Consider the following 21,750-nt stretch of genomic DNA (forward strand, 5'->3'; position numbering starts at 1 on the left):
GTAAAAGTGGAGAACAAAGTTGGTGAATTCCCACTTTCTGACTTTAGAACCTCTTTGGTTTTTAAAAAATTTTATTGACATTTTCTATAAATATGTATAATATTTTGTGAACATAATCTTCTCTCACCATGTTCCTTTGTCTTCCTCCTCTACACCCCCTCACTGAATCCCTTCTTTCCCAGCTAGTGTGAAATTCAAATTTACTCCAAGCTATAGTCTATATTGTGTGCAACAGGCCATAAGAACACAGAAGTATCCTTCACTGTAGCAAAATATACAAGACAATCAACTTTAAAAGAGGAAAGATTGGAGGCTTCAGTTCATGGTCTCTTGGAACCGTTGCTTTTGGGCCTGTGACAAGACCCCATCATGTGATGGGAGTACTCTGTTCATGTCATGACTGGAAACAAAAGAGAAAGACAGTGGACACAGTCACCTTCCAGGGCATGCTCTCAGACTGGAAAGCTCCATTTAAACTTTCCACCTTTTCACAGTAGTACCAAACTAGGAACTAAGCCTTTAACATGTGGGCCCTTTGGAGGACACTTAAAGATCCAAACTGTAACAACACATAATCAGTAATGCTTATATTTATGATCACTGATTTTTTTTTGAGGCAAGCCCAACAGACTGACCTTTTCTATTATTTTTTTTAAATATTTATTTATTTATTTGAGAGGGTAAGACAGAAAGAGACAGAGACAGAGACAGAGAGAGAGAGAGAGAGAGAGAGAGAGAGAGAGAGAGAGAAAGAGACAGGATGTGACAGGGCCTCCAGCAACTGAAAATGAACTCCAGACGCATGTGCCCCCTTGTGCATCTGGCTTATGTGGGTCCTGGGGAATTGAACCAAAGTTCTTTGGTTTTGCAGGCAAATGCCTTAACTGCTAAGACATCTCTCCAGCCCATTATTTTTTTTTAATGAGAGAGAGCAAGAACCAGGGAGAGAAAACTGGTGTGCTGGGCCTCCAGCCACTGTAATTGAACTCCGAACTTATGTGTTACATTGTGTGTCTGTCTTAGGTGGGATCTGGGGAGTCAAACATGGGTCCTTAGGCTTTGCAGGCAAGCCCCTTAACTGCTAAGCCATCTCTCCAACCCTGATCATTGATTTTTAAAAAATATTTATTTATGAGGGGGACGGGAGAGAGAGGAAGAGGCAGATACACAGAGATAATGGGTGTGCCAGGTCCTCTACCCATTGCAAACAGACTCCAGATGCATACACCACCTTGTACATCTGGTTTATGAGGGTACTGGGGAATCTAACCTCAGTCCTTGGGTTTTGCAGGCTAGTGCCTTAACCACTAAGCCATCTCTCTGTCCCTATCATCATTGATTTTTGAAAAGGATACTAAAACTATTCAGTGAAGAAAAAACAACTAGTCTTGGAGTGCTAGAGACTCTGGCTATCCACATGGAAAAGAATGAATTTGGATTCTTACCTTACACTTTCTATATCAAACCCAAATGAACCATAGACCTCAGTGTAAGAAGTGATAAAAAATAAATCGGACTTCATCAAAATGATAAACTGGGGTATCTCAATGAGCACTAGCAAGTGAGTGTAATGACTGCAGAATGGAAGCTGGTACTTGCAAATTATGTTTTTTTGAGACTTCTATTTATAATAGATTTTTTAAAAAGCTGGGTAAAGTGGGGGGATACAATAGGTTTCTTTTGGCGATGATAAAAATATTATAAATTGGTTGTGGTGAGGATTGCATGGTTCTATGAATGTAGTAACTACTGAGTTATGTCCCTTAGATGGATAATATGTATGTTATATGAATTATATTTTATAGAATTTTTATATTAAAGACATTTGGTTTATATAATAAAGGGTGGAAATTTGTGAGAACCTAGTGATGGAGGAAATAGTTTTAATCATAACATCAAGGTAAGGGTTTAAAGGAGACTGAGATGATATTTGGTCAATACATATCTCTTCTACTGAAAATTTTGAATGATTCTCTCTCTCCCCTATCCCCAGTACTGTGAAACGAGTTCAATTGAAAGATGCCTGTAATTATTGGTAGGAGATAATTTGTGTCCATTTACTTTCCCTTTAGAGTCAGAAGCTGCTTCAAATATTATAAAGGCAGAGTGGATAAAATAAGAAACTGACATGGGGGGGGACAAAGCTATCTAAAATGATTATAATATTTGAAGAAACTTTTTTATAGCAAACTCTGAAATGAACGAAGTTTGATTTTATATATGTGTGTGTGTGTATGAATGTGTGTGTGTGTGTGTATATATATATATATATATATAATATGCACATATGTCACTGTTTGTTATTGTAGGCTTTGTTTTAGTTGATAAAGCTGTCAAACCCTCATTTGTTTTGTTTGTATATCTTGTGGATCAAGACTTGTAACAGCATTCAGTGTTAACTTCCTAGCTTTGGCTCTTGATGCTGACTGAGCTTTCATTTGGAAGGTGGAGACTCTCAGAGATTGAATCATTTTAAGTCTTTTCACGAGCATTTTGGCAAATTGATGCTGCCTCTAGGTTGATGGACTCAGTTCTTCTGCACGCGATCTTCTCTGTGAGCTTCTCTGTGGCTTCTCCTTATTATTAGTGTGGAGTTTCCTCACCACATGGTGTCTGGTTCCCAGGATGAGCATCCTAAAAGAAGGAAATCAGAAGCCTAGACCCACCTTGTCTCCAAAATCACTGTCAGCTCTGCTGAATTCTGCTCAATGAGACAGTCACAATGTACTGTTCAAATCCAAGTGGGGGGAAATGGTTTTTACTTCCTGATAGGGAGAATATAACATTCCAGATGTTGAGGCAGGAAGATCATGAATTAAGGCCAGTGTGTGCTACATAGTAAGACTCAGTTAAACTTAAGAGACATAGATGGGAAGAAGGGGAGGAGGGAGAAAGAGACAGTAATGGGAGATGATTATGATAAAAAAAAATTCTTTTTTTTGGCTTTTCAAGGTAGGGTTTCACTTTAGTTCAGACTGACCTGGAATTCGCTATGTAATCTTAAGGTGGCCTCAAACTCATGGCAGTTCTCCTGCCTCTGCCTCCTGAGTGCTGGGATTAAAGGCATGTGCCACCACGCCCAGCTCCCAAAATTTTATTATTTATCTGAGACCCAAATACAGAGAGAGAGAGAGATCATTTGCAGTGGCTATAGGCCCTGGCACACCCATGTTTTCTCTCTCTGCCTCTTTCTCAAATAAATAAATAAAAATTAAAAAAAAAAAAAGAAAAATAGAAATGAAACAAATAAGGTCCAGGTATGTAGTTTAGCTGTTGAGTGCTTACCTGGCATATTCCCAATCCTCAGTGCCACAGAACAATACAATAAAAAAATCCAAAAGCTATAAAATATTACTCTACAAATATAAATGCAAATACATATGTAGAGGGCTGGGGAGATGGCTTAATGGATAATGGGCAAGTTTGGCCTCCCTGTAATTCTAGCCCTCAGGTACGCTGTACAGGGTACCCCAGGGCAAACTGGTTAGCCTTAGTAGCCAGAGCAGTGAATTCTAGGTTCAACTGAGAGTCTTGTCTTAGCAAATACTATGGTGAGTGAAGAAGGAAGATGTCCTATGTTAATCTCTTGCTTCCACGTGCATGGACCTTCACATATATGTATCCCCACACATGCATATAAACATGTACACCACACACATATTGAAAAATAAGAAATATCGGGTTGGAGAGATGGCTTAGTGGTTAAGGTGCTTGCCTGTGAAGCCTAAGGATTCAAGTTCAATTCTCCAGGTCCCATGTAAGCCAGATACACATGGTGGCACATGCATCTAGAGTTCATTTGCAGTGGTTGGAGGCTCAGTCTCACTCTCTTCCTCTATGTCTCTAATACATAAATAAAATCTTTCAAAAAATATCATTGTGGCTATTTCTAAAATATTTTTATTTACTTGAAAGAGACAGAGAGTGAGATAAAGAGGCAGATAGATAGGCCTCCAGCTGCTGGAAATGAACTCCAGATATATATGCCACCTTATGCATCTGGCTAACGTGGGTCCTGGGGTTTTGAACCTGGGTCATTGGCTTTGCAGGCAAGCACCTTAACTGTTAAGCCATCTCTCCAGCCCATATTTTAAGAGAAGTGCTGTCTATCACAGACCTGTATAGGAAGGGGACCTTAGGGATTGACTAGTTTAGTTCTCTCATTTTATCCATGAAGACACAGGCTGAGGAACAGATGAGTTGCATAGTAATAGTCATTGTATTTTGTGGGCATGATGGGGCTAGAATTTCGCCTCCTCGCATATTGTTTTGCATGTGCACATTAGATTGGAGTGGTGTATGCTCGTATATGTGCTCATGCAATGCCCATGTGCTCACTGTGGCAGCCAGAGATGAACATCATTGGTTGTCCCTCTCCATCAATTACTTGACTTGGAGTCTCTTATGATTCTGGAGTGTACCTATTGGGAGCCTCAGCAATTACCTGGTCTTTGCTCCCCGCAGGATTAGGATTTGCAGACCTGTGTGTAGCCATTTTCAGCTGTTTATGTGCATTCTAGAGATTCACACTTGGATGATCTCAGGCCCCTTGCTTTCATAGGAAACCCACTTAACTGCTAAGCCACTCTTCATGTGTAGCCCAGGCTGGCCTTGAGCTTGCGACATCCTCTGCTTCAGCCTCCCAAGTGCTGGAAGTATGGGTGTGAACTAGCACACCTGGCTTTCTTGAATCTAGGCTGGCTTCTTTTCTCTTTTCTCTCTTTTATTGACCACTTCCATAATTACAGACAATATACCATGATAAGTCCCTCCCTCTTCGCTTTCCCCTTCACAGCTCCACTCTCCATCATATCCTCTTCCCCTGTTAATCAGACTCTTACTTTGATGTCATCATCTTTTCTTCCTATTATGATGGTTTTGTATAGGAGGTGCCAGGTACTGTGAGGTCATAGATATCCATGCCATAGATACACATGCCATGGCATCGTAAGGAGCCCAACCCCTCCTTTGGCTCTTACATTCTTTCCTCCACCTCTTTCACAATGGACTCTGAGCCTTAGAAGGTGTGATAGAGATGTTTCAATGCTGAGCACTCCTCTGTCACTTCTCAGTACTTATGGGGCATTCTGAGTCATCCCAAGGTATCCACCATCTATCTGAAAAGAGAAGCTTCTCTAACCAGCAGTGAGAGTAGCATTAATACATGGGTATGAACATTGAGAAGTGCTTACCAGGCAGTTTGGTGAGCATAATATATGCATTTAGCCAGACACCAGCAGGTGTTACACCCCTATAGCCATGACTTCCTCCGTCATAGGTTTTCAGTATCAGGCAGGTATTCCCTCCCATAGAGTGGGCTTCCAGTCCAATTAGAGAGCAGTATGTAACAGACATGCCACTATTGCACCCATTGGTTCATTTGGCCTGGCTGGCCCATCTTAAGGCTTGCAGTCTCCACTCTTGTTTATCTCCACTGGTGACTTTTCTGTCTCCCATGGAACTGCATGCAGCATAGTTTTTTTCCAGCTTTCTGTCAGCTGTTATACACGAAGGAGGTTTTCAGCTCAGCTCCAGCAAGATTTCTCAGTGACCTTGCATAGGCTGGCTTCTTTTCTACTTGACACTCTGCTCCCCTTTCCTAATCATGTAGCTTATTTATTTAAGACAGAATATTCCTACTCTCAGAGTTTTCTTGCCTAGCAGAAGGGATGATATAAGCCAAACTGTTAGCAGCATCTTAGCATGTAGTAGGAAGCTTTTTTCCCCCTTCTTCCCTCTTTTCCTCCCTCCCTCTTTCCTTCCCTCCTTTTTTTTTCTAAAAAAAAAAACACTTTTTATTGGCAACTTCCATAAATATAGACAGTATGTCATGATCATAATCCACTCCTAACGCCCTCCTTTCCCCCTTCCAAATTCCCCCTCCATTGAATCCCTTCTTTCCAACTAGTCTCTCTTCTATTTTGGTGCCATCTTTTTTCCCCTTTTAGTATGCAGGTCATGTGTAGGTAGCATCAGACACTGTGAGGTCATGAATATCAATGCCACTTTGTGTCTGGACTATTACATTGTAAGTACTTCTCCCCTTCCTTTGACTCTTATATTCTTTCCACCATCTCTTCCACAGTGGCCCCTGAGCCTTGGAGGGTATGATAGAAATGTCTCACTTAGTGCTGAACACTCCACTGTCACTTCTCAGCACTGTGGTGAGTTTTGAGTCACCCCAGTGGTCACCACCATCTGAAAAGAGAAGTGGTATTTCTTTTCTTTTCTTTTTTTTTTTTTCGAGGTAGGGTTTCACTCTAGCTTAGGCTCTCCTGGAATTCACTATGTAGTCTCAGGGTGGCCTTGAACTCAAGGGTGATCCTCCTATCTCTGCCGCCTGAGTGCTGGGATTAAAGGTGTGCGCCACCATGCCCTGCTGAGAAGTGGTATTTCTTAACCCTCCCTCCATGCAATTGTCAGGACTTGGCTGCTTGATATTGTGGCAGTACAATGGAACCATACTTTCCAGCATTTAGAAATCAGTGGTCAATCCATCTGAATGTTTTTTTTTTAATTTTTTTTATTTTTATTTATTGATTTTATTTATTTGAGAGCATCAAACAGGGAGAGAAAGAGGCAAATAGAGAGAAAGAGAATGGGTGTGCCAGGGCCTCCAGCCACTGCAAACGAACTCCAGACGCGTGTGTCCCCTTGTGCATCTGGCTAACGTGGGTCCTGGGGAACCGAGCCTCAAACAGGGTTCCTTAGACTTCACAGACAAGTGCTTAAACACTAAGCCATTGCTCTAGCCCAAGCTGAATGTTTTTATTTGCTTTTTTCTCAGGTGCTCAGAATTTTGATGTCATACGACTATCGACTTACAGAACAGCTTGCAAATTACGATTTGTACAAAAACGATGCAACCGTAAGTCACTTCTTACTTCTGTCAGGGGCAGCTCAGGCTTTGAATATTATGAAGTAAAACGTTTTAGTACATTTTTATCATATTGAATTCTTTTTTGTCTAAATATTTGTTAGAATATAAGCTTTGTAGTGGAAAGAACTTGTCATTTTACTCTTGTGTTGGTTTAAATGTTTAACAAAGTCAATAATGTTACAAGTATTGTTACTAGTGACTTCTAATTAGTTACAAGTTTTTTTTTTTTTAATTTGAGAGCGACAAACAGAAACAGAAAGAGAAGAGATAGATAGATAGAGAATGGGTGGGCCAGGGCCACCAACCACTGCAAACGAACTCCAGATGCATGTGCCACCTTGTACATCTGGCTTACATGGGTCCTGGATAATTGAGCCTTGAACCGGGGTCCTTAGGCTTCATAGGCAAGCAACTAACTGCTAAGCCATCTCTCCAGCCCTAGTTACAGGTTTTGAGTCTGACATAATATTAATTCTTCAACAAGTAGGAGAACTGATTTTCCCTCATTGCTAATGCAGGTGCAGTTTTTATACAAAAATATAATTTAAAGCCAGGCATGGTGGTGCATTCCTTTAATCCCAGCACTCAGGAGGCAGAGGTAGGTGAGACACTGTGAGTTTGAGGCCACCCTGAGATTACATAGTGAATTCTAGGTCAACCTGGGCTAGAATGAGACCCTGCCTCGAAAAACAAAAAAATTAAAATTAAAAATATTGGCTTTTAGGGCTGGAGAGATGGCTTAGCGGTTAAGCGCTTGCCTGTGAAGCCTAAGGACCCCGGTTCGAGGCTCAGTTCCCCAGGTCCCACGTTAGCCAGATGCACAAGGGGGCGCACGCGTCTGGAGTTCGTTTGCAGAGGCTGGAAGCCCTGGCGCGCCCATTCTCTCTCTCTCCCTCTATCTGTCTTTCTCTCTGTGTCTGTCGCTCTCAAATAAATATTAAAAAAAAAATATTGGCTTTTGGAGCCAAGCATGGTGGCGCACGCCTTTAATCCCAGCACTCAGGTAGGAGGATTGCTGTGAGTTCAAAGCCACCCAGAGATTACATAGTGAATTCCAGGTCAGCCTGAGCTAGAGCAAGACCCTACCTCAAAAAAAAAAAAAAAAAATTGTTTTTGGAAGGAAAGACGTTGATGTTTTGATAACAGTATAATAAGAATTAATCTTTTTTTTTTGGTTTTTCAAGAGAGGATCTCACTGTAGTCCAGGCTGACCTGGAATTCACTAGGTAGCCTCTGGGTGGCCTCAAATGCATGAGGATCCTCCTGCATCTGTCTGGGATTAAAAGTGTGCACCATATCTGGCTAAGAATTAATTTTGATTGAGCTTAGTATAACAAATCAGCATGATCAAGTCAGCTAACATGTGAATCACAAAAGAAATTATGTGTAAGTATGTACATATATTCATAATTCTAATTTCTGTGAAGGTGAATTAATGTGTTTCAGAATTATTGTACTTTTCTCATGTGTTTACCTGTTAAGGAAAAACTACCCCTTTTATGTTTAAAAAAATAACCTAAGAATTGAAAAACCTCAGTCTTGGACTTAGTTTTGCTCTTTATTATAAAAACGTGACATGGTCAGCTCACTTTACATCTGATAACTTAAATCCTAGCTTAAAATTCCATCTTGGGCTGGAGAGATGGCTTAGCGGTTAAGCACTTGCTGTGAAGCCTAAGGACACCGATTTGAGGCTCAATTCCTCAGAACCCACGTAAGCCAGATGCACAAGGTAACACGTCTGGAGTTTGTCTGCAGTGGCTAGAAGGCCTGATGTGCCCATTCTCTCTCTATCTCTATCTCTCTCACTCTTTCTCTTTCTCTTTGTCACTATCAAATAAATAAATAAAATACTTTAAAAAAATTCCATCTTCTTTACTTCTTTACTTATTTGAAAGAGAGAAAAAAAGACAAACACACAGAGAGAGAATAAGGATGCATCAGGGTCTGTAGCCACTACAAACAACCTTCGGATGCATGTGCCACTTAGTGTATCTGGCTTTCTGTGGTTACTCTGGAATTGAACCTGGGTCCTTAGGCTTTGCAGGTAAATACCTTAACCACTGAGAAATCTTTCCATCCCCTAGAATTCCATCATAAATCAAGGTCATGATTCTTTCTTTGTGATTTTGTAAAAAAATTATTTTTCAAAATATAGATTGTGAACCATTAATACTTCATGAAATCATTTGGTAGGTTATAGCCATAAGCTAGAACATGTAAAACCAAAAGAAAAATCAAGGAGAAGGTATAAGAATGCAGCTTATGTGGTAACCAGTGTTTTGACTTCTGATTTTTGTATATCTGGATGTGTATGTTTAAGAGAGATATACAATGTGTGGGGAGGAAAAGAACAAGGAAGAGAGAGAGGGAGGAAGATTGTGTGTGTTAGAGAGAGAATGAGAATGTATTTCTGTGGATTTTGGCTAAAATGCTTGAAAACCACTATCTTAGAGCAACTCTAAACATTTTTATAATGTTGACCATAATTCTTGGGGAAGCATGATCTGTGTGCAGAATGTTTTGAGCCTTAACTGTACAGGTATTGTTTGTAATGTTGTAAAAATACTAATTTTTCCCTTCACATGTATTGTATAATCCCTGTAATTGTGTGTGTGTGTGTGTGTGTGTGTGTGTGTGTGTGTGTGTGAGAGAGAGAGAGAGAGAGAGAGAGATATTGAGAGAGAATATGTAGCATGAGTTAACCTTCAATTTGGTTCATGTGTATGTTCCATTGTTTTCATTCTTTTTCTTCACTACCAAAGAATCTTGTCATACTCATGAAGAAAAAATACAAGATGGTTTATGAGTGCATTCACACATGAGATTTGCTGATGACCTTGCTGTCTGTCTGTCTTTGTACCAATACCAGGCTGCTCAAGTATTCACTATTACAACTTTATAAAATCTTAATGTCATGAGCCAGAGAGATAGCTTAATGGTTAAAGGCACTTGCTTACAAAGCCTGATGGCCCAGGTTTGGAAGTGATGAAAGTAGCCTCCTTATCTTATTCCTAGCATCACAGCAAAAGGCTTTCCACATTTCACTTTAAGTAATATGTTTGCTGCAGATTCTTTGTAGATAACCTTAGTCAGATTAGAAAATTGTCTAGAATAGGGCTGGAAAGATGGTTTAGTAGTTAAGGTTCTTGATTGCAAAGCACAAAGACACAGTTTTAATTCCCCAGTATCCACATAAGCCAGATATACTAGGCAGCACATGTGTCTGAAATTCATTTGTAGTGGCTTGAAACCATGGTGCACCTTATAGTAGACTGGTTGGCTGGGAAGTTCCCGAGATACTCCTGTCTCCACCTCACAAGTGCTGCTATTATAGACATGTGTTACCACTCCTAGATTTTTCTGTTTTTGTTTTTAATATTGGTTCTGGGAGTTGAACTCAGATCCTAATGCTTGCACCAAGGCATACTACTGACTGAGCTTTCGCCCCTGCCCAAAAGGTATCTTTCTGGTAATGATTTCTAACCTAGTTTAGTTTTGATTAGAAAGCATTATTCATATAAGTTTAATTCCCTAAAATTTGTGGAGATTTACTTTGACTCAGCATGTGCTCAGGATGTTATATACACCTTCTTTGTGTCCTTGAAAGCATATTTTGTAATATTGTGGGCATTGCTCTTTGCTCATTATCTCTGTTCTGTTATTTACAGGATTTAACTGCTGTATCCATACATTTAAAATTTTATTTGTTTTTGAGAATGATGGGGGCAGATAGTGAATGGGTGCTCCAGGGCCTCCAGCCACTGCAAACAAACTGCAGACGTATGTGCTATTTTGTACAGCTGGCTTATGTGGGTCCTGGAGAATCGAACCTGGGTTCTTGGGCTTTATAGGCAAGCCCCTTAACTGCTAAGCCATCTCACCAAACTTTTTTTTATGGTTGCGCTATCACTGCGAAATGTGTTGCCCTATTAAGTTTGCATATTTGAGATGCAGTGTTTCTTCTAAGTTCTGTTGATTTATCCCTTAATAAATTTTGAAGCTATTATATTAGGAGCAAACAAATGTAAACTATTCTGTCTCTGATCAATGGAAACTTATTATCCAGTATGTTTAGCAATATATTTTGTCTGGTAGTTCTAAAACATGACATATATATGTCCATGTATATATAATTCACCCAGTAAAATCTGTCTTTACAAAATATACACTTTAGAGGCCTTCACCATTTTCATGGTGGTTAATTCTAGGACATTTTCATCACTTTATATATTACTAGTTATTGTTAGGTCCTCCAGCCCCTGGCAGCTCCTACTCTACTTTTTCTATGGATTTTCCGATTATAGACTTTTTTCTTAAAAGAGAATCATACAGTATGTATTCCTTACTGTCAAGTATTAAAAAAAATTTTTTGTTCATTTTTATTTATTTATTTGAGTGTGACAGAGAGAGAAAGAGACAGAGAGAGAGAGAGGGTGGGGGGGAGAATGGGCGCACCAGGGCTTCTAGCCACTGCTAACAAACTCCAGATGCATGCGCCCCCTTGTGCATCTGGCTAACATGGGTCCTGGGGAATTGAGCCTCGAACCAGGGTCCTTAGGCTTCACAGGCAAGTGCTTAACTGCTAAGCCATCTCTCTAGCCCTCAAGTATTTTTTAGCATAATGTTGCTGAAATTAGTAGGCTAAAATAATAAAATAAGGTGACTCAAGATGATATCGCAAATTACAAAACACTGCAAGTTCTTATGAGTGATTCCTGATTCATCCCTCCCTCCCTCCCTCCCTCCCTCCCTCCCTCCCTCCCTCCCTCCCTCCCTCCCTCCTTTCTTTCTTTCTTTCAAATTATGGACTGATAGACATTACATAGGTCATTATTTACACAGACCTGGGGACTCCAGTTATTTAGAGGGAGTCTGTGGATGATTTCTGGTCCTTGGAGATTCTTTGATTTCTTCTGGAGCTGAATTCTGCCATGAATGATTTCCTTAGTGTTGGCTAACGAGTTTCTTCATTTAAAATAGTTCTTTCTTTCTTTTGTTCTTTCTTTGAGAGAGAGAGAGAGAGAATGGGCACGCCAGGGCCTCCAGCCACTGTAAACAAACTCCAGATGCATGTGCCACCTTGTGCATCTGGCTTATGTGAGACCTGGAGAATCTAACCTGGGCAGTTAGGGTTTGCAGGCATGCACCTTAACCACTAAGCTATCTGTCCAGCCCAAATAAAATATTTTTTAAAAGCTAGTTAATAAATTTAAATGTCCAGTTGTGAGGGTGGTGCCATAATTAAACATGATTGACAGTTTATTTTCTATTTACATTTCAGTTTATCTTGTTGATATCTGGAATATGATTGAAGCCTTCCGTGACAATGGCCTTAATTCACTGGACCATACCACCGAGATCAGTGTGTCCCGCCTTGAGACTGTCATCTCATCCATCTACTATCAGTTGAACAAGCGCCTTCCTTCTACTCACCAAATCAGTGTGGAACAGTCCATCAGCCTCCTCCTCAACTTTATGATTGCTGCGTATGACAGGCTAGTACTTCACATATTTACTTTGTTTTAAATATGCCCTCCTTTCATTACTCTTCTTCCACATTTTCTTGCTAATGGCTGTTAGCATACAGTCACAGTTAAAAAGAAGTTACCCAGTGTGTTTTCTACACAGTGGTCAGCAGTTACTGTCCTGAGGCATACCCCATAACATACTAAGCTTTGTAATAGTATCAGGAATCACCTTAATGTCTCTCTCCAGTGACATGTGTCTACAGTTTGAATGAACTTATCAGAGCTTCCACGTTTACCTTTCTTCACTCTGCATGTAAGGCCATTGGACCGAAGGATCTTGTTTTCTCTATAAATGTTTAGGATTTTGTTTTAAACTTTTCTAATTTAGAACATTGTTTGATAGATTTTACAATAAAAGCAAGAAATTAAGTGCATCCCAATTAAAATAGAAATGGTTTGCTATATTTGTCTGCATCTTAAGTTAAGATGTTACTACATAAAGTAAAGCATAATCAAAACAAATCATAAAGAATGGAAGCATGAGCTATGAATGGTGGTGCTCACCTTTAATCTCAGCACTTCGGTGGCAGAGGTAGGGGGATTGCTGTGAGTTTGAGGCCAACCTGAGACTACATAGTGAATTCCAGGTCATCCTGGGCTACAGCAAGGCCTTACCTCAAACAAACAAACAAACAAAACAAAACAAAAAAAAAAAAAAAAAAGGAAAAGAAAAAAGAAGAAGAATGGAAGCATAGAGGTTAATGGTTATGTTCTAGAACCAAGAGCTCGTATTTCTCACACTGATCTTCTATTTACCTTTTGATTTGGATGGATAAATTCTCTCTGCTTCATATTTTAAAATTTCTGCAAACTTAGAGTTCTTAGATATGTAATCTGTTATTATTTATACATTATAGTAGTTAGAATTCTGTGAAATAATGAGAAAAGATGGTTGTATCAAAGCTAAATTACAACCTCGGCACTAACTAAATTCATGTCATGTTTGTGAGATGTTATCAAGTTATATATTTTACCCATTTCATAACAGAAAATTATTTAAAGATGTTCGAAGTTTTAAAATAGGAATATCCAAAGCTGGGTTGGCACATGTCTTTAATCCCAGAGCTTGGGAGGCAGAGGTAGGAGGATTGCTGTGAAGGCCACCCTGAGACTTCATAGTGAATTCCAGGTCAGCCTGGGCTAGAGTGAGACCCTACCTTGAAAAACAAAAAACGAAAACAAACAAAAAAAAAAAGAATATCCAATAGGCAGGAGTCCCGGATTCTAATGCCATTGGAAAAATTGTTTAGTGAATCTGTAAGGTTAACCTTATACTATCTTAGAGACAACTTTTTTTTCTTTTTTTTTTTTGAGTGAAAGTACAGGAATTTATTACCTGGGGGCCAAGGACCTTGAGGTAGCCCTCCAGAGAAGCTCTGACCCCAAGCTGAGATTTTATTTCCATTTTATAGTTCTCATAGCTAAGGGTAGGGGTAAGTGAACAAACATGATGTGACAATTTGCATATCAACCAAGAACCAACTTTTGTGTGTATGTGTGTATGCACACACTCATGGTGTCCCATAAGCTCCCCTGTGGTGGTGGTTGGAACAGAAAGCCAGGTATTCCCCTTCATTACTCTTCCTTCCATTCTTGTTTGAGGTGGAGTTTCTTACTGATCCCACAGTGTTCACATTGCTGGCAGAAAACACCTGATGAAGAGCAGCCTGTGGGAAAAAGGGTTTATTTAGTTAGGTTTATAGACTTGAGGGGAAGCTCCATGATAGCAGGGGAAAACAGTGGCATGAGCAGAGGATGTACATCACCTTCTGACCAACATCAGACAGCCAACAGCAGTAGGAGAGTGTGCCAAACACTGGCAAGGGGAAGCTGCCTGTAATACCCATAAGCCCACCCCCAACAATATACTGCCTTCAGGAGGCTTTAATTTTTGAATTGCCATCAGCTGGAGACCTAGCATTCAGAACACCTACGTTTATGAGGGTCACCTGAATCAAACTACCACATGTAGCTTGCCATTTTTTTCATGAGTTTCAGTGATTCCTGGGTCTCTGTTCCTATGAGGACTGAGATTACAAATGTGCTTGGTCATTCCCAGCTGTTTAATGTGAGTTCTGGGTGATCTGAACTTGGTTTGTCTCAGACCCTCATGTTTGTTTTGGAAGTGCACTTAACCACTGAGTCATACTGATCAGAACTCTTTAGATCTGAGACTTAGTTGAAATTGCTCTTCTTGGGTGAATAAGCGGCACTGACCCATTGAGTTGTCAGTTCCAGAGTCACATAGTACAGATTAGTTCAAGAAACAGTTTCTTGGAAATCAGAAATAAAAATTATCTTACTACCTAAAGAGATTAATGAGAAGTCAAAGCTTTAATAATTATAGCAAATAAGTTACCTATCATGGTGTCTTAGTGTGTTTGGGCTGCTATCACAAAATACTGTAAATTGTGTAGTTTATTAAGAATACAAATAACTTTCTTAGGTTCTTCAAGCTGGCAAGTTCAAAGTCAGGGGAGACTTTGTGTGGTGAGGGCCTGTTTTCTGGTTCATAGATGATACCTTGCTATATCCTCACATGGTAGAATAGGTGAGGTATCTCTCAGAGACTTTTCTTTAAGAGATCTACCCCTGTGACCTAATCATCTTTCAAACATTCCATCTTCTAAAAAGAGGAATGGAGAAGAGCAAGGAAGGTACTAAGTCAGTGGTAAGGTTGATAATTTTCAGATCTGTATGTTTAAAACCTTGGCCATGGCTGTCATGATAAAATAGTACATCTTTTCTCACCTTGAAATCTACGTATGATAAGAACTATGTAGCTTTCTAAAAATTTAAGATGTGTTTTCTTGAACTGGAAAAATGAAGGGAAGGGATTATTAGAGTTTTGTTTTTATAAATCAGGACATTTTGTTGTTAAATTATGGATGCACAGATGCCTGTTATTTCTAGGAGAGAATGACTAAATGATTAAATAGGAGAGCCTAGGTAAGAGGAGAGAGCCAGTTTGTCTTAACATTAAACAAAAGTAACTGAACTCTGCTGTTTTCTGTTCTTGGGTGGTTACATGCAGAGACTTTGCTTACTGCTCAGACGAGCAGTGTTTGGGCTCTTGGAGCAGAGGGCTATTTAATTCTTATCCTGACCACATGCTTCCACAACATGGGCACTGGGCGGGGGTTAGATATGAAGAGTAAGCTTCATGCAAAATATCCTAAGTTGTGAATCCCCTTTTCATGCAGTGTCCAGTTTCAGTTCCTGAAATTTGAAACCTGAGAATCATTTGTGCCATCTTCTCCCATAGTTCTCATATCCAGTCATTATAAGGTTCTGGTATTTCTACCTCATTATTGCTTTAATCTCTACTCTTCGGTAGCTCCCAGGACCATCCCAGCCCATCACCAGCTTCTTCTGGGTTGCTGCCAAGTTTCTTATCTTTTCCAGAAATTTTCTTCTTTCCCTCATTTTTAATTCATAGAAATAAGATATCCATACATCTCTATCTAATCCAGGAACTTGAATGACAGTAACTTTTTTTCTTTCTGGTGAGGATTGAACCAAGCACCACACATCTGGAGTGTATTGATTTGCACCCACAGTCTGAGTATTATTTAGTTTTACTTATTCTTGTTAATTGCCATGTATTACAACTGGTTGGTATCTGTTAAAATGATAATGATGATTTTTTTTTTTCAAAGGAGGGTCTCACTCTAGCCCAGGCTGACCTAGAATTCAATATGTGGTCTCAGGGTGGCCTTGAATTCACAGGGATCCTCCTCTCTCTGCCTCCTGAGTTCTGGGACCAAAGGCATGCACTATCACTATCACACCCTTCAAAGTTATTTAAATTTTTTTTTTTTTTCCTAGGTAGGGTTTTACTCTAGCCCAGGCTGACCTGGAATTCACTATTAGTCTCAGGGTGTCCTTGAACACATGGTGGTTCTCCTAGAACCACCTCCTATCTCTGCCTCCCGAGTGCTGGAATTAAAGACATACATCACCATGCCTGGCCTTTGAAAAATGGTTTTTTTGTTGTTGTTTGTGAGAGAGAGAAAGAGACATGAGTATGCCAGGGCCTCCAGCCACTGCAAACAAACCCAGATGGATATACACTCCACTTTGTGCATCTGGCTTTCCATGGATACTGGGGAATTGAACCTGGACCATCAGGCTTTGCAAGCAAGTACCTTTAACCACTGAGCTATCTCCTCAGCCTTTTAAGATTATTTTCATATGTAGGCCTTCTCTCTTTATAGCTCAGAGATTATAGCATGTGTTCTTGATTTTTTAGTTCATAATAATTGGTGCTTTGGCTCTCTGGGTAATGAAAGACTACAGGGTACATTGATTTAATTATTTCTTGTGTTTATGTTAATGCAGTTATGAATTTTGTTTTATATATATTTAAGACTCAGTAGTTATTTTTTTATTTTGGATTTTGAGATAGTATCTTGCTAGTAGCTCAAACTGGCCTCTAAATCTCAATCTCTTTGTCTTGCCCTGCAAGTGCTAGGATTAAAGGTATGTACCACCATACCCAGCAATCCAGAAGACCTTTTTTGGGCTGGAGAGATGGCTTAGTGGTTAAGCACTTGCCTGTGAAGCCTAAGGACCCCGGTTCGAGGCTCGGTTCCCCAGGTCCCACGTTAGCCAGATGCACAAGGGGGCGCACGCGTCTGGAGTTCATTTGCAGAGGCTGGAAGCCTTGGCGCGCCCATTCTCTCTCTTTCCCTCTATCTGTCTTTCTCTCTGTGTCTGTCGCTCTCAAATAAATAAGTAACTTAAAAAAAAGAAGACCTTTTATATAGCCTTAACATCATTTAATTTATGGTTATGATGATAAGTTAAATGTTTATTAACTGCTTACAGAAATTTATATAGTTGGTAGATAATAATGTCATTCATAAACGTTTTAGATTTCATTTCTCTTCATTATCTTGCTTCTTACTTTTTTTCCTTCTTCAAAAAAGTATTTATTTATTTGGAGGGGGGGTTCAGGTATTGAATGGGAATACTAGGGCCTAACTGCTGAAAAAACTTCAGATACATGTGCCACTTTGTGCATCTGGCTTACCTGGGTCCTGGAGAATCGAACCTTGGTCCTTTGGCTTTGTAGGCAAGCACCTTAACAACTGAGACATCTCTCTAGCCCTTCAAAATATTTTTATTTATTTATTTGCAAGGGGTGAGACTGGCACATGGGGGTGGGGGGCGTGAGTGGGTGCACCAGGGTCTCTTGCCACTGCAAGTAAATTCTGAAGAGATTCAAAAATCATGTTTTATTTTTGCTTAGAGGAAGAGTTGATCAGAGTTAATTTGTGTGCCCTTCCCAGAAGCCTTTTATTTCTTCAAAGGTTTGTTCTGTTACTTTCCTCCTTTTTTGACTATTTGCACAACAATTTTATATCTCTATCAATATTGCTCACTTAGTGGTTCAGTGTCTATAAACATACCTACTTTTAGAAGTGCTCATCAGTTGTGATCACATGACTGGCATTGAAAGAACATCAACCTGCCTGTTACTAGCTTAGGAAATAACCAGAATACACAGTACAGTTTCTACTGAATATGTGTCAATTTCATGCCATCATAAAGTCGGAAATCATTAAGTCAAACCCTTGTAAGTTTGAGACCATATGTGTATAATTTATAATGGAGTTATATGAAAAAAATATTGTGTAGTTTGAAAATTTAGCTAGTAATCATTTTAAAGTTTTGTCTTATCAATTTAATTTGGGTACATTTAAAAGATTCCATAGTTTCCTCTTAATAGTGAATGTTTAAAATAGATTAGAATAAAATAATGTATGTTTAGCACACATGCATCCCTGGTTATATTCCCCAGCACTACACACAACCCTTACAAAAAGTTACAAAACAGAAGCAAAATAGTCTGTTTTAGCCTCTCCCTTCCCCAAGTTTGGGGTGTGTGTGTGTTTAGATCACAGGACAACTTTGAGGTATCTATGCTCTACCTTCTTTGAGATAGGATCTCTTGCTGCTGCAGACAAAACTGCCAGACTGAAAAAGAACATCACACTAGCTGGCTTGTGACTTTAAGATTCTCCTGGCTTTGCCTTCCATTGTCATAGGCCTGTTGGGATCACAGGTGCATGCTGGCTTTATGTGGGTGCTGAGGAATTGATTCAGGCCAGTAGACTTCGCAAGCACCTTTAAACACTGTGCCGTCTCCTCAGCCATAGTCCATTTTATTATTAATTTTTTAATTAATTTTATTTGACAGAGAGAGAGAGGCAGAGGCAGATATAGAGATACAGAGATAGAGATAGAGAGAGAGAGAGAGAGAGAGACAATGGGCGGGCCAGGGCCTCCTAGCAACTGCAAAGGAACTCCAGATGTATGCACCATCTTGCTTTACATGTGTACTGGGGAATTAAACCTGGGTCCTTTGGCTTTACCAACAAGCATCTTAACCATTGAGCCATTTTTCCAGCCCCACCTAGTTTATTTTAAATAAAAGCAAATGTATTCCTTAAATTTTGAGTCTGAACAAGTAATGGATATTACTGGAAAAACATAGTACCAGGTTGCAGTCTTTCTCCTTAGTGGATTTTAAACAAAGCTATGCTTTCCTTGACAGGACAAACATTCTACTTGTTACGTACAATATGTTTTGCTGGGCGTGGTGGCGCACGTCTTTAATCCCAGCACTTGGGAGGCAGAGGTAGGAGGATCGCCGTGAGTTCGAGGCCACCCTGAGACTCCGTAGTGAATTCCAGGTCAGCCTGGGCTAGAGTGAGACCTCACCTCGAAAAACCAAAAAACAAAAACAAAAAAAATATGTCTTTACATCTCTGCTTCTGTAAGTATTCAAGATGGCAAGAAACAGGCCAAGTAGTACTGGAATATTTGTGCCAGTTGGGAAAATCTTCCACAATAGTATCCTTTTAACTCTCAAGAGGATCTGATAGCAGCTCTTTAAAGAAATTTCTAGAAAGTGATAGAGTGAGCTAGTGACCTTGACTATTTTAAGACAATGAAGTCCTGGGCTGGAAAGATGACTTAGCTATTAGGCACTTGCCTGCAAAGCCAAAGGACCCAGGTTCGACTCCCCAGGACCCACGGAAGCCAGATGCACAAGAGGGTTCACACATCTGGAGTTCGTATGTATGGCTGGAGGCCCTGGAGCACCCATTCTCTCTCTCTCCCAGCCTATTTCTGTATCTCTCTTTCTCTCAAATAAATAAATAAAAATAAAATATTTTTTAAAAAGACAATGAAGTCCTAAAGGAGAGTCTGGTATAAAATGGAGAAATGTAGCTGCTCTGGGAATGGGAATGTCTAGGTACCCACACTGCGTTCTGTGCTTGACTGTGCTTGTGCCGTCTTGTGTCAGGATGGGATGTGCTGCTGAAACAGTTATACAGCCTCAGACTCCTGAGTCACTCAGGGAGCAGAAGCAATTATCATCATTATTTTGGAGTTAGTAGCTTTTTCCTGGATGTCAGCATTTATACTCGATGTCCAAGGAGTCTACCTGATTTTAGGAGAAGCAAACCTGTAAAGGTTTGGCCATTAGCTAGTAGTTTAGTTTTTTATGTGCTTTTCCTTTTCTTTTTGTTTTTATTTGCTTGTCTTTTGCATCTATTTTACAATTTTTTTGTTGTTTTTAATAAAAGGGCTGGACAAATAACTTTTTCTGAATGCATCACTGTTTTGTTGTTTTGAGATAGGGTCTCGCTCTAGCCCAGGCTGACCCGAATTTCACTATGTAGTCTCATGCTGGCCTTGAACTCACAGTGTTTCTCCTTGGGAGGTGGGGGGAGATTTGAACAAGATATTTAATCTAGTTTCAGCACAAATAACATAACTGACTTACTTAAGACCTAGTTTACAGTACCTGCAGAGCTCATCAGTATAGGTAACAACACAGTGCATATTAACCCAAAGACTCTAAAATGATAGGTAATATTTGCTGAGGATGACAGGAAAGAAGAAATGTATTATTTCAACCCCACCCAGGTAGTATCCCTCCAGGGATCGAGCACCCTTCCCCACCAGAGTGGTGAGTCTCCTTCTCAGACTCCCCTTCATGATTCATCTCCACAAACCTATCATTTTATAGACTGACAATAAACGTTACACATGACTTCTAAAAGAGTTCTTATTACCAAACACCGAGAAAACACCATTGTTAGCTCAGAGCCAAGAGAAGCAGACAGTGAGTCATACTGAATAAACACTGTGAAGTTTTAACATGCAGATACCTCCAGGAGCCTCTGCAAAGCTCACCTATGTCCTTTGGATGGGACACTGTTCATTTCAGTTTAATCAAGTCTCAAATCTGCCAACTGTGCATTAAACTAACTTCATTGAGAATATGTTTGTTGGCTGTACAGTATCTATTAATAGTTTGCTATTCAAATTAATTAACAAGACTATCAGGAACATTTTTTACTGAAACAAGCTGTGTCTTGATCTTTAGCAAACAACTGTGGATGCTGCCAATTGTAAATCAAAACTTCTCATATGAAAATAGACTTACACTTCAGAAACACCATTAGCAGTCCAAGTACAATGTTGCTGAGAGGAAAACAGCATTTCCCTTTGATTTTCAGAAGCATATATTCATATGCTTTTTTTGTTTTGTTTTGTTTTGGTTTTTCAACATAGGGTTTCACTCTAGTTCAAGCTGTCCTGGAATTCACTATGTAGTCTCAGGGTGGTCTTGAACTCATGATGAACCTCCTACCTCTGCCTCCTGAGTGCTGGGATTAAAGGCGTGTGCCACCATGCCCGGCTAAAAGCTCATATTTTTATAGTTAATCTTAATTTACAAAACTTCAATTGTACATCAAGAATCCACTTGGCAAAAAAAGTCAGACTAATCAAGTAATGAACTCAGGATATTATTCCATTTTATTATAATCAGAATGCCTGCTGCTCTTTGTCTCAATCTTACAGTCATTGATTAGAAGTATAGCACAGAGTTTATTAAGGAACCAAAGAGGTATAAAGTGGAATCTCTGTTCTCATAGATTTTCAATCTCATTTGCACATGTAGGGAGCCGTGTAGGCCATTATAAAATGAAGACCTACATTTAATTAATAATAATAATTATAATTATTATAACTAATAATATTATAACTAATAATAATTATAATTATTATTATTATTGGTTTTTTGAGGTAGAGTCTTTTTCTAGCCCAGGCTGACTTGGAATTCACTATGTAGCCTTAGGGTGGGCTCGAACTCAGCAATTCTCCTACCTCAGGCTCCCAAGTGCTGAGATTAAAGGAATGCACCACCACACTCAGCAAGACCTACATATTTATATGGACAAGAATAGTGGATCATCAAAGAGATGAAAATGGGACTAGTGATAATAAAGAAGGAGGCAGCATGGGGAAAAAATG

General features: G+C 39.6%; 1 protein-coding gene across 9 annotated transcripts in view; it reads left to right on the plus strand.

The window, feature by feature from the left end:
• Window positions 1–21,750, plus strand: part of Dtnb (dystrobrevin beta) — a 395,702-nt gene that overhangs the window by 63,871 nt on the left and 310,081 nt on the right. For all 9 annotated transcript variants that reach the window (XM_045151240.1, XM_045151239.1, XM_045151241.1 and 6 more), the window contains 2 exons: window positions 6,788–6,868; window positions 12,165–12,378. In XM_045151240.1, coding sequence (XP_045007175.1) covers window positions 6,788–6,868; window positions 12,165–12,378 — 295 coding nt within the window. The remainder of the gene's footprint in view (window positions 1–6,787; window positions 6,869–12,164; window positions 12,379–21,750) is intronic.

Source organism: Jaculus jaculus, chromosome 5, assembly GCF_020740685.1.
Source record: "Jaculus jaculus isolate mJacJac1 chromosome 5, mJacJac1.mat.Y.cur, whole genome shotgun sequence".
In the NCBI taxonomy this organism is placed as follows: domain Eukaryota; kingdom Metazoa; phylum Chordata; class Mammalia; order Rodentia; family Dipodidae; genus Jaculus; species Jaculus jaculus.